This window comes from Papaver somniferum, chromosome 7 (genome assembly GCF_003573695.1).
Source record: "Papaver somniferum cultivar HN1 chromosome 7, ASM357369v1, whole genome shotgun sequence".
NCBI classification, from domain to species: Eukaryota; Viridiplantae; Streptophyta; class Magnoliopsida; order Ranunculales; family Papaveraceae; genus Papaver; species Papaver somniferum.
Window position 1 is genome coordinate 190,395,370 of NC_039364.1, and position 13,516 is coordinate 190,408,885.

General features: G+C 35.1%; 2 protein-coding genes across 2 annotated transcripts; one reads left to right on the plus strand and one right to left on the minus strand.

The window, feature by feature from the left end:
• Positions 1-2,236: 2,236 nt before the first annotated feature.
• Positions 2,237-2,803, minus strand: LOC113295716. Its single transcript, XM_026544042.1, has one exon. The coding sequence runs from the start codon at positions 2,801-2,803 to the stop codon at positions 2,237-2,239; it is 567 nt and encodes a 188-aa protein (XP_026399827.1).
• A 5,667-nt stretch (positions 2,804-8,470) lies between these two features.
• On the plus strand, positions 8,471-9,067 carry LOC113295717. The gene has a single exon (XM_026544043.1). The coding sequence runs from the start codon at positions 8,471-8,473 to the stop codon at positions 9,065-9,067; it is 597 nt and encodes a 198-aa protein (XP_026399828.1).
• The last annotated feature ends 4,449 nt before the right edge of the window (positions 9,068-13,516 follow it).

Below are 13,516 nucleotides of genomic sequence, written 5' to 3' on the forward strand. Positions count from 1 at the left end.
CAATCGTAGTTTGTTTCAAAATTTGAAAATTTATCAAAGTAAATGTAGTCGTTTGAGAATTTGTAATCTTCCATTACACTGCAAAACAAAGATACAATGTTTAGAAGAAATTTAAAAAATACATTAAATTAAAATAACTTAAAACATAAAAAGCTACGTTGAAATTGAAATCCTACTTCTAAATAACTTAAAACATTATCACTTTAGTTTAGGGGATAGGTTCCAATCCATAACGGGCTAAAATCTCGTTCTTCCATAATTTGTAGACGGGTCTCTCACATTCTTGTAATTCATCCAAGGGTTGTTGTAGGATCTTCATGTCCGATTCTATTTGTTGCGTTTGTGCCAAGATTGAAGTGTTTTCCATGTTCTTCTTTAGATACTCTTCCTCTTTTTCATACTTTGCTTCTCTTTGTGCTTGTGCGTTTTCAAGAAGTTCGATGAGTTTGTCCATTTTTTCATCTGATTTCTGCGATGCTTTAGCCTCACGAGCCCTTTTCTTTGTTTGATCTCTACCTTCACTTCTAACATCATCGGTTTGTTCTAAATAACATCTTCTCTTTGATATATCCGAGGTTTCAGAATTATGAGTAGATGAAGTGCTACCAAGCCTTGCCATATTTTCCAAATCTTCATCCATATTATCATCTTCATTTTCTTGAGTAGCTTGAGTTTGTTGACTAGGTTGAGTGGATGTACCGACTCCATCATCATAATTTACCGTCGGGTTGTAATCGGGTTGATAAGTCTTCAGGATTTGGAAAAATGATTCGTACCTCCATTGTTTTCCAGTCGATGCTTCATAATTCTGTTTTCCACGATGATACTGGGGAAAAAATAAAAGGAAAAATTTAGAGAAAGAAAGAAAGAGAACAAAATGGAAGAAAGAAAACATTAAAAAAAATTGAGGTACTTACATAATCCGCCTCGGTCATCCCCGTAGGTTTGTTTCGGAAGTAGGGCCTAACAAATGAAATATATTTCTTCACTTCGGTTCTCATTGTGTTGCACTTTGTTCGCAATGCTTTTTTTATCTCTTTCGACACCATTGGGACCTTTTGTTTTATTGTACTCTTCAATGATCTTACTCCAAAATATTGCACCTTTTTTATCTTTTCCATGAATTGGATCGTTGCTTGCTATGACTCAACCATAAATTAGTGCCTCTTCTTCTATTGTACTAAAGTGTGCCATAATTTTGTATGAACAAAACTATGAAGAAGAGGAAGAAAATCAATGAAGAAGATAATCAATTGATTTTGGTATGAGGGATGAAGGAGAAGTAGTCCACTATTTATAGGGAAGCTTGAAAAAATAGCTGTTGTGGTTTTAAACGTCTATTTAATCCGAGTCGTTGAAAATGCAACGGTCATCTTAATCTGATGGCTGAGATTCTATAGCGCCGTTTGGTTCGACGTCTGAGCGCCGAATGGTCGGCGCTGCATTTCCTGCCGTTGAATCTTCAACGGTCACTTTTGATCTCGCGGCTGTTATGCCAAACGTCGTTTGGTTCGGCTCTAGACGCCCTTTGGTTCAGTGCTTCGGCAAACGACTACATTTTCATCCCAAACTCACATCACTTCATATCTCTATATAAACTCAACACAATAACTCAAAATCCCCACGCCCCAAACTTGTGAAGTTTCATTCTCTTTTCTTTTCTCCTAAAATTCTCAATTCAACATTCAAGCATGGTTGCATTCTCAATTGAAGAAGAATGACTTGGTGAGAAGTTATTGTGCAATTAACAACACTCAAATAACAACCAACTCCTTTTGGGGACAAGTTTTTGAAGAATTTGTGAGAACCAATGGTAATGCTAATGAAAGATGCAAAAAACAACTACAAAATCGGTTATCAAGCATCAAGAGTAATTGCAAGCGTTTTGTCATTTCATTAAGGGCATCAAATGGTAATCGTGAGGATGTTATGAATTTATATGAAACGGATCATAGAATGCCGTTCATTCATAACACCGCTTTGGAGATACTTGGTTATGAAGCATAAGCATGAAGAAGTATGGAATATCACCAAAGAAGTATTATGAAGAAAGCGTGCATATGAAGTTCTAGTTAAATATGTAATGTAATTGTAAACGTACTTAAGTGATAAAAAGAGTATTATGGAGTTTACAAGAACTAATTGAAATGTCTACTTATTAATGAAAGCGTGCTTTATTAAAATAAAGGGGTATTGTGGCTCCATTATCATAAAATGTCTACTTAAAATATGAAATTTACTCTCCATTCTCGTAAAATGCACCATCTTCTTGAGTGTCATATTGGTCTTCGTCGGTGTCCACGTCGGTTGTACCCTCATCAACTTTCGGCAAGGCATCATCCATAACCATGTTTGGAATATCACCATCTCTCAAACCTCCTCCGTGTCGGTTCCATATGTGTGTAGTGAGTTCCAAGCGAAGTTTTCCCCAAATCGTAGGGTTGTACAATACATGAGGAGCTAGCCTTACATTTCCTTGAATTGGCTGTTGAGGTTCATCTCCCGTGATCCTCCCCCAATCCGCATCGCGATATTCCATCTCAACACACATGTTGTGCATTATCAAGCACCCCCTCATAATTACTTTCATGTACGATTTTTTATAATAACGACAAGGTTCCAATATAATTTCAAACTTACCTTTAAGACCACCAAATGCACGTTCTATGTCCTTCCTTTTTGCTTCTTGGTATTGATTGAAAAGAGCTTCTCTATTGTTTGAGGAGGGTTTGTGTGCTTGCACGATGCAACCATACATGGGATATGCACCATCTCCTAGGTAGTACCCCTGCTCGTAATTCATTCCATTGATTTGATAATGACAAGGAGATGCTACACCAAGAAGTTACCTATCGAACAAACCCGAAGAATGCAAAACATTAAGATCATTGTTCTTCCCACCCAACCCAAAATAGGAATGCCAGATCCATCTATCATATGTAGCTACCGCCTGCAAAACATCACAAATAATCAAATTAAATCATACACATATCATCTACATCATCTAAATACCAAATATCAATCATCAAATTCATTGAAATCGCACAAAAAATCAAAAATCATAAACTTTAAACCTAAAACTTAAATTTCTTACCTTGAATGATTTCGTGGATGGAATCGCACCAAACCACCTTCAATCAATCACAAATTTGATGATGCCCAAACCCACAGGAGGAATTCGTAAACCAACTTCTAGAACTCAAGATCTTTGAGAATCATTTGCGGTAGAGAAAGGGGACATTTTTGTGAGAAGAACTGAGAATGGAGGAAAGGTCGAGTTTCTGTGAATGTATCGACTCTTCTCCACGCCGAACAGAGCGGCGCGTCAACTTAGGTGACTATGGTCAAAAGTCGCTTGGTTCGGCGTTTCTAAAACGCTCTACTGTTAGGCGTTTAACGCCGAATTGTTAGGCGTTTCGCTGCTAGATTGACCACCCCATAGGGGTTAGGAGGTTGCCCATGCTGACGTGAATGACCAATCTAACAGCTAAATATCTAACCCATAGGACTAAGCCTAACACAAGCCATTCCCTTGCCCGTGTGTGATCAAACTCTTAAAAGCACAGTAAGACACCAAGGAAAAATTCAGCATCTATACAAGTCCGTAAGCAGTCTAATAAAACACCAAGCACCAACTGAAAATGAAGTAACATGCATTTCCAGTTGTTCTTCCTAAATCATTATCAATGGTTGAACAAAAATGATGATCAACAACATCACTTAAGGATTCTAGTTTAAAGCATTTAAAAATAGTCAGATAGAATTCTAATAAGCAAGTGCTCGCACAGTATTACATTAAAATGGTAAAACATTCCCATAGTAGCCGAGTACTCCCAATAATTTAAGCATGCACTTTCAAACTTAGGCAGATACAGTTTTGACTAGCTAGGTTGGTTGAGTGCGGTAGTTAAAACATACATCAAGCCAGATTTTCATTTTCAATTTCAAACAAATATAAGAAATTTAATCATTACTACCAGTCCAATATCTCAACTCCAGTCACAGAATTCCGTTCCCTATATTTATTATATACCCAACTCAAGAGGGAAACCAATTCCTCTCGTTGGTCACATCAAACACTAACCGAAAACTGAGCTGGGCAATTTACCAAACACTTTGAACTACAACAATAATAGATATGGTTCCAAGGCTCATTTCTAGGCAACTAAATAGTAACCAAAATATGAAATTAATCATAAATTTCAGATCATAATTATAAAAGAATTTCGACTGATATTAGATTCTCTTTCCTCTCTGAGGATCGGCGTTGCCAATGAGCTAACTCAGTGTTTATATTTTCCCATCAAAATCTCTTCCCTAAGCCTTTAATCTTATTCTTCACTCGTGTCTTGTGCTCTATTCATCTTCTAATCAATTCATTATAGTTCTAACATGTTTTAATCTCGATCTCTTTAGTTATTTTCTCATTTTATTTCACTTTTCCCTCTTTTGCTGTCATAGTTCACTATTTTAAAATGTGTCACTAATCTTCACTGTTTTCTCTAATATGTGTTTACAGACTGGATTATCTCTAATGGTGTTTGTCTTCTTATGTGTTATGATCATGGCGTTTGCCGAGCAAGCTGTTTATCTTTTGGTTAATGGAATCTGTGTGGAACTCAATGGTGCAGGAAGGATAACGAATCGCTTCAGCAACAACTCACTGAGCCAATACTTTAGTAAATCCCGCGTCTTACTCCATTCAAAAATTTTGAATTTCAAAATCAGTAAAACCTACCATATTCTTAGGTGACTGATTTTTCTCTAGTCAATAGCCAGTTATAATACTTACCTTACTGATGGAAACATAATCACATTCTGTTTCAATGAGAATAGCCTAACTATACGGTTCCTTGACAACCAAAAATATCCTAGTATCTTTCCCTTTCCTATATCAACTGCAAGTCAATTTCCGAATTCCATTATCAATCACTTTCTCATAGTAAACATGGAAGATGGAAACTCAACTCAAGTAAGCGATTTGGTTAATAAGTTTAAGCAGGATGTATTGGATCTGGGAGATATTTCTGAAATTGCTGATCTCAGTCAAACAACAAACACTGAAGCTGATGAAGAAAGAAAGTGGGAGGCTAGCGCAATCGGAAAGATAATCTCTGGAGGAAGGATGAAAGCTGATACAGTGGCTAAGCATATTGGTTTTACATGGCCATTTATGACTGTTGAAGATGTAAGAATCATTGAAGCAGATCCCAACATTATGATCTTCAAGTTTAATGCACTACACCAAAATCAGGATTTTGTAACAGTGTAACCTGTCACAGTTTATTTTTCAGTCACAAATACACCTGTGATAGTCCTGCAACAGTTATAACCGTTATTAAATTTTGTATTCGTGATAATAATTAGGAATATTAAATTCTTTTATTAGTCACAATAATATTTGTTGACAATTTTACAGGCAATCACAATTATAATTCAAAGCGATGATTCCACCCAAATATTTCACCACATCTAAAACAACCCCAAAACTATAACACTTTGAATTTTACTTGTCACTAATTTTCCCACATTTGTACAAACTAAAAATTATATTTCATTTCTATAAATCAAAATACATTTTTCTTTTTCTTTTTTATTTTCTTATTAGAAAACAGGATAAAGACCAAGTCAACAAGTCATGACTTTATAGAAATTTGACTTTGACATATCTGCTTCTTCCGAAAACGGTGAAAATTACCAGATTACCCTTATCGGAATAAGTGCAATAAAAATTCCAAAGATTGTGAAAATGACCAGACCAGCCTTATCGGAAATAAGTACAGACTGTTAAAATGACCATATTACCCTTAATGGAAAAAAGTGTAACAAAATATTATGCAAACTGTGAAAATGACCAGACTACCCTTATCAGAAATAAGTGAAGTAAATATTACACACTATGAAAATGACCATATTACCCTTAACAGAAATTAGTGCAATAAATATCAAGGAAACTGTGAAAATGACCAGACTACCCTTATCGGAAATAAGTAAAGTAAATATTACAAACTGTGAAAATAACCATACAACCCTTATAAGAAATGAATAAAGAAAATATTACAGATTGTGAAAATGACCATTTTACCCTTACTGGAAATAAGTGCAATAAATATTATGGAGACTGTGAAAATGACCAGACTACCCTTAATGGAAATAAGTAAAGGAAATATTACACATTTTGAAAACTACCATAATACCCTTACTATGATAATGACCATATTACCCTTACTAGAAATAAGTGCAATAAATATCATGGAGACTATAAAAATGACTATATTACCCTTACTAGAAATAAGTGGAATAAATATCATGGAGACTATGAAAATGACCAAACTACCCTTATCAGAAATAAGTAAAGTAAATATTACATACTATGAAAATGACTATTTTACCCTTACTGGAAATAAGTGTAATAAATATTCTGGAGACTATGGAAATGACCAGACTACCCTTATCAGAAATAAGTAAGGTAAATATTACAGACTGTGAAAATGACCATATTACCCTTACTGGAAATAAATGCAATAAATATCATGGAGACTATGAAAATGACCAAACTACCCTTATCAAAAATAAGTAAAGTAAATATTACAAACTGAAAATGACCATATTACCCTTACTGGAAATAAGTGCAATAAATATCATGGAGACTATGAAAATTACCGAACTACCCTTATCAAAAATAAGTAAAGTAAATATTACAGACTATGAAAATGACCAATTTACCCTTATTGGAAACATATGCAATAAATATTATGGAGACTGTGAAAATGACCAGACTACCCTTATTGGAAATAAGTAAAGTAAATATTACAGACTGTGAAAATGACCATATTACCCTTACTAGAAATTAATGCAATAAACATCATGGAGACTATAAAATGACCAAACTGCCCTTATAAAAAAAGTCAAGTAGATATTGTAGTCTTTGAAAATGACCATTTTACCCTTACTGGAAATAAGGTTAATAAATGTTATGGAGATTGTGAAAATGACCAAACTACCCTCATCAAAAATAAGTAAAGTAAATATTACAAACTATGAAAATGACCATATTACCCTTAATGGAAATTAGTGCAATAAATATTATGGAGACTGTGAAAATGACCAGACTATCATTATCGGAAATAAGTTAAGTAAATATTATGAACTGTGAAAATGACCATATTACCCTTAATGGAAATTCTTGTGGTGCACGACTACATCCCAGGCATATGACTGGAATCTATTAAACAAGGTTATTGATGAGAGGCCATGGAGTATTAACAGGAATCTTCTTGTGGTGCACGACTACATCCCAGGCATGATATACACAGAAAAATATTGGGGATTTCAGCAATTTTGGATTGTTCTTGAAGCACTGATGCCTGAGCACATGAATGTTGCAGCTGTAACCAAAATATGAGAACTAATGGGTGAAGTCATTGCCATTGAACCCAAAGAAGCAATTCCAAATGGTAATGATCCAGTCAAGGTGTGTGTCAACATAGATCTCACAACACCTTTGAGAAGGGGATTTAAGGTTGTTACCAATGCTGGCCTTTCACGTTGGATAAAGTTTTTCTATGAAAGACAACCAAGTGGAATCTGTTAAGAATGTTATGTGATCAAGCAATGCAAAGTAGCTTGTAAGGAAACAAAAATCTTTTATAGACAAAGCACATGAGAAACCCTACTTCTTTGGGAATGTCAGTCATGTAAGAAAGAGTATAGCAATTACTTCAGCAAGCAAAGCTCCAGCATCAAAGAAGAGTGGAAAAGCAATAGTGAAATTTGCAGTTTTTGTTCCCCCAAAAACTGGTGTAGCAGTCAATCTAGATTTTTTACTCAACAAGGAAGCCAATGGCAGTAATGATGAGGAAAACAGGCTTGGCAAGAGACAAAGAGGAGAAGGAAATCAAGCTCAGAATGCTACTGACAAGTCTTCTAACTCCACCGATACCATTGTGGTTCCAAACAAAGATTCCTCAGCTGCTCAAAGGATCATTACCAGAGATAACCAAAAGTAAATGCAGAAAAGGAGAATCAGGTAAAAAAAACTACACTTTTTTTCTTTAATACCAACTATTACTGTTTTCAAGCTCACTCATTGTTACTTATTCTACATCATTTTATTTTTGCCTTTACATCTTAATCAGTTCATTACATATATTAGGAATCTTAATTATAGCAAAAAAATTCATCTTTATTTTATCCTCATCATTGTTGCAAACATGAAAATTATTTCATGGAATGTGCAAGGTTTAAAATTGCATCTACTAGAAATCATCTAAGTGACATTATTAGAGCTAAAAATCCAGACATTATTTTTCTTTGTGAAACTAAGATTAGTAAAACCAAATGTCAGCCTCTCTTAAAACAGTACCAATATCCTAATTGGCATTACATTGAACCTGAAGGTCTTTCTGGAGGTCTAGCTCTTCTTTGAAAAAGTGGCTTCACATGTGACATAGTTGATACTCATTTAAATATGTTTAGTGCCATAGTTCAATCGGATCCTAGTAAGCCAGAATTTCTTTTAACTTGTATGTATGGTTTCTCTAATTACACAAAGAAAAAAGAACAATGGAGCTATATCCAACAGATCAGTGAGAACAATAGCAACCCATGGGTAGTCCTAGGTGATCTTAATTTTCACTTAGTAGACAATGAAGCTGGTACCTCTAGTTCTTCTGATGGTTTGGTCAATAACATAGTAGCTAGCAGTGGCTTAGAAGATATAGGTTTTATTGGCAAAAACTTCACATGGAGTAATAATAACATGGGAACAGGTTCTATCAAGTCAAGAATAGATATGGACCTAGGGAATGGCAACTGGTATCTAAATTTCCCTAATTCTAGACTTCATCACCTTTCCCAAATAGGAAGTGACCATTGTCCAATAATGCTAGATACTGATATCACTACACCCAACTGTTGGAAACCTTTTAAGTTCTTCTTAACCTGGTTAAATGATAAATCTTGTACTACTATCATCACTAATGCTTGGAAATCTAGTGTTTCTGGTTCACCTGGTTATCAGTTAGTGTCAAGATTGTCTTATACAAGAAGAGAACTCTCTTTTTAGAACAAAGAACATTTTGGTAACATCAATCAAAAGGTGGACAGTCTCCAGCTAGAACTCAAGCATCTTCAAGAACTCCCACAAGCTACAAGTACTGAAAGCAATATTATCAAAGTAAGCAATGATCTCAGTAAATGACACAAAATCAAGTCTGAATTCTATCAGCAGAAAGCTAGAGATCACTTCATTAAAGATATGGACTCCAACAACAAATTCTTTCACACCAAGGTGAACAAAAGAAGAATAAAAAACAACATAGATGCCATTCAAGATCACAGTAATAACTGGTTGCAATCTAGAGAAGACATTGCTCAGCATCTAACACAACATTTCAAGAGTATCAACACTACAAGTAATCCTGTGATAGATGATAACTTTTACACCAATATTCCTTCAATCATCTCAGCGGAAGAAAATGAATCTCTCACCAGAATCCCAAGTAATGAAGAAATATTTGCTACATTCAAGAGTATGGAAAACTGGAGCTCACCTGGACGAGAGGGATTCCAAGCTGGATTTTACAAGAGTCAATGGGCCACAATTGGGGATGATGTCTATAGTATGGTAAAAAGGTTCTTTGAAACAAGACATATTCTCAAACAGATTAACCAGACTTACATCTCCTTAATTCCAAAAAAGAAGAAGTGTACCTGTGCTGCTGATTATAGACCAATTGGCCTATGCAATACTTCTTACAAGATTATATCAAAAGTGTTAGTTAACAGAATGAATCCCATAATGGAGAAACTCATCTCCCCTTATCAAGCTGCATATGTTTCAGGCAGACTAATCAGTGACAACGCTGTCATTGCTCAAGAAATAATTCACTCAATGAAGAAAAAGAGAGGTGAAAATGGATGGTTGACACTAAAACTTGACATGTCAAAGGAATTTGACAGGTTAGAATATCCTTTCTTGCTTAAAGTTCTATCTTCTTTTGGGTTTAATGATGAATTTTTTGAACTCATACATCAATGCATCAGCACAACTCAACTTTCAGTCATGCGCAATGGTTCTCCCTGTGATACTTTTACATATACAAGAGGAATTAGGTAAGGTGACCCTCTGTCACCATACCTATTTATTTTAGCTATGGAGTTTCTTTCAAGACAAATCACAACAACTCAACAAGACAACAAAATAAAAGGTATTAAAGTGGCTGCTTTATCACCAGCCATTAATCATCTACTTTTTGCAGATGATTGCTTGATCTTTACTCAAGCAAATGTTACTTCAGTTAACCACTAACTGGAGTTACTTCACAACTTCAGTTCTCAGTCAGGCCAGGTTACCAACTTTGAGAAAAGTGTTGTATACTTCAGCAAGAAAACCAAGCCAGATGTTGCAGAATCAATCAAGCTAATTCTTGGAGTCAAGAGTATGAACTCAAAAGAAAAGTATATAGGGTCTCCACTCATCATTGGTCATTCAAAGCAAGAAGCTTTTAAAAGCATTAAAGATAACTTTGAAAGCAGGTTTAATGCATGGTCATCTACTTCTCTTTCACAAGCAGGCAGGGGTACAATGATAAAACATGTACTCAATGTTGTACCTATTTACCAGATGGGCACCTTCAAGCTTCCAGCAAACCTTCTTCAACAACTTACAACCATTGAGAGGAAGTTTTTCTGGGGTTATCATAATAACAGAGGTCATAATCCAATTGCTTGGATGAATGTGTGCAGGCCAACTGAAATGGGAGGTTTAGATTTTAGAGATCTGGAAAAACTCAATTTAGCTCTCCTTACCAAATTGGCTTGGAGAAACTGCAATGAACCTAATACTCTAATGGCTTAAACTCTCTCAAGTAAATATTTCAAGTCTGGAGATTTACTTCATCAACACATCTTAGTTGACAATTGTTCTTACACTTGGAATGAGATTTCAAACGGTCTGGAAATTGTCAAGAAGAACTACTTCATGGAGATCAGCAATGGCAAGAAAACAAGAATATGGAGAGATAGATGGATCCCTGATATGTCTCAACCTCCTACTCCACAGAATGAATTTTTTAGGTTGTATGAGTTTGTAGAAGAGTTAATGGTACAAGAAACTGCTCAATGGAATATTCACCTGATCACCACTTTATTTGATGTTGATACTGCACTCAAAATTCAAGCACTTTATATAGATAACAACAAGGAAGACTCTATGATATAAGTTCCAGCTAAAGATGGAGTATTCTCTGTGAAAAACACATACAAAATGCTTACCTGCAATGACAGAGAAGTACAAATAGAAGACATAACTATTGATAGAAAGGTCTGGAAAAGTTTATGGAAATGTAAAACTGCACAAAGGATAAAACTCTTCAGGTGGAAGTGCATAAGAGGTATTAACATCACCAAGTTCAGAAGGGCAATGTATAACAACAATACTGAGACTAGCTATGAAATTTGTGGGGGAAATGAAGAAACAATAGAGCATATTATTTTTGGTTGTAGGCATGCCAGAGCAGTATGGAGAGGCATAAACATTAACATTGATGTTTTCAGAGCTAACTGCATCACAGTTTCTGAGTGGGCTACTAGTTGGTTCACTACTTCAAATCAAAACAAGGATGAAAAATGGTTGTATTCTCTTATGATTGGTGCTTGGATAATTTGGAAAGATCGATGTGATGTGGTTTTCCAGGGAGTCTCCTTAAACCCTCTAAACTCTATGCATAGAATACGTAATCACCTTGCATCTCATTTGCATGAATCTCATAATGCTGCGTCTTTATGTTCTAATGTCTCTAAGTGGAAACCTCTAACATTGATGGGTCTTACGATGCTGACACTAATCAATATGGAATTGGCATTGTGTTGCGTGATTCAACAGGAGAATGCATTAAGACGAAAAGAACCTATGGAAGTGGAGCATTGAACCCAGAAGATGTCGAGTGCATGGTTGTACGTGGAGCACTACAATAGGCGAAAAGCTTAAGCCAATCAAGAATTCAGATTGAAACGGATGCAAAGCTCGTTATACAATCTATTAATGGTCACTCACTAGTCATTCAATGGGAGAATAGAAATCTAATGAAAGAGATCAAACATCTGCGATCTAGTTTTATTTCATGTAATTTTGATTATGTCACTAGAGGTAGTCATTCAATGGGAGAATAGAAATTTAATGAAAGAGATCAAACATCTGCTATCTAGTTTTATTTCATGTAATTTTGATTATGTCAGTAGAGGTAGTTTTATTTCATGTAATTTTGATTGTGTAATTTTGATTATGTCAGTAGAGGTCGCCGACGCATTAGCTAAGTCAGCAAGAGAAACACAAATCTCTGCTGAACAGTTTAGTAATTTTGATTCGGTTATTTGTAATCTCCTTTTAGGAGATCAAAATGCGACTCATTAATAAAAGTTATTTTTCGTATAAAAAAAAATCATAAATTTCAGAAAATACAAACCAAAAATACCCATTTGACTACAATCTTCAATCATCATATTCATTGATACACTTCTAGTTAACCGAAAATTAATCAATGATTACTATATAAAACAAATGCTAAGTTTTCATTTACAGTGAATTTTATAAAGAGAGAGTAATACTGTTTGTTCTAACAATTCCACTCTTAAAGCTTCGAATACGCTCAACAATCTTCACCATTCAGCACGTAAGCATAATGGCAAAAGTAACACTTCTTGATTGTTTTGTTGGCTCAAGACTAACTGCTTCATTGCTCATTTTTCGAGTCAAACAGCAAGCCGGTCTTCCCCTCTCCATATAACACTTGAATACAGTCCATATATTATTAACTCGACGTCACCAGCCATTAGTTCTTCAACCATTTGAGCTTGCTTAAAATTAATCACAAGAAAAGCATTAAAAAAAAAGAAGAATGGACCTTGCTGGACCTTTTCAAACAACACAAGGATACAATTCATCTCCCCTATCAACTGATTTGCTGGCCCTTATCAGTTTCATTATCATCTGAAAATTTTTGGGTCAAATTTAGGAGAGGATCTCCAGAAAAACAGAGACGGAGAAGAGGAGAAAGTGGAACCCCTAAATTTTCTTGTTTTCATCACTGGTAATAAAATGACTAGCCCATCTAACACCTTTCTTTATTTGGGACATATGTGCACATGAGGTGTCTCCATGACAGCCTATTAGGGCACCCAAACTATAATTTAGGAAGCCACCCGTTAAGGTACCACTCCACCTAGAGGCACTCACATATTGTATTACAGCTGTTATCAATGCAAAATAATTTTGGATTTTCAGCGAACGGGTTGCGTGTTAAACCCGGAAAAAATTGGGGCCTTACACTAAGCATACTTGTTATCCTACGCTTGCTAATAAATGATTCTAATAAAAAATAAATAAGCCTAACAAATAATAGATTCTTAATCCTCTTTTAATCTTATTATTTATTATTGTTTTCATTGTGAAACTAGAAAATAGAGAAGGAGACATAAAGTAGAGGGGAAAAAGAGAGAGAAATTCTATTAATCA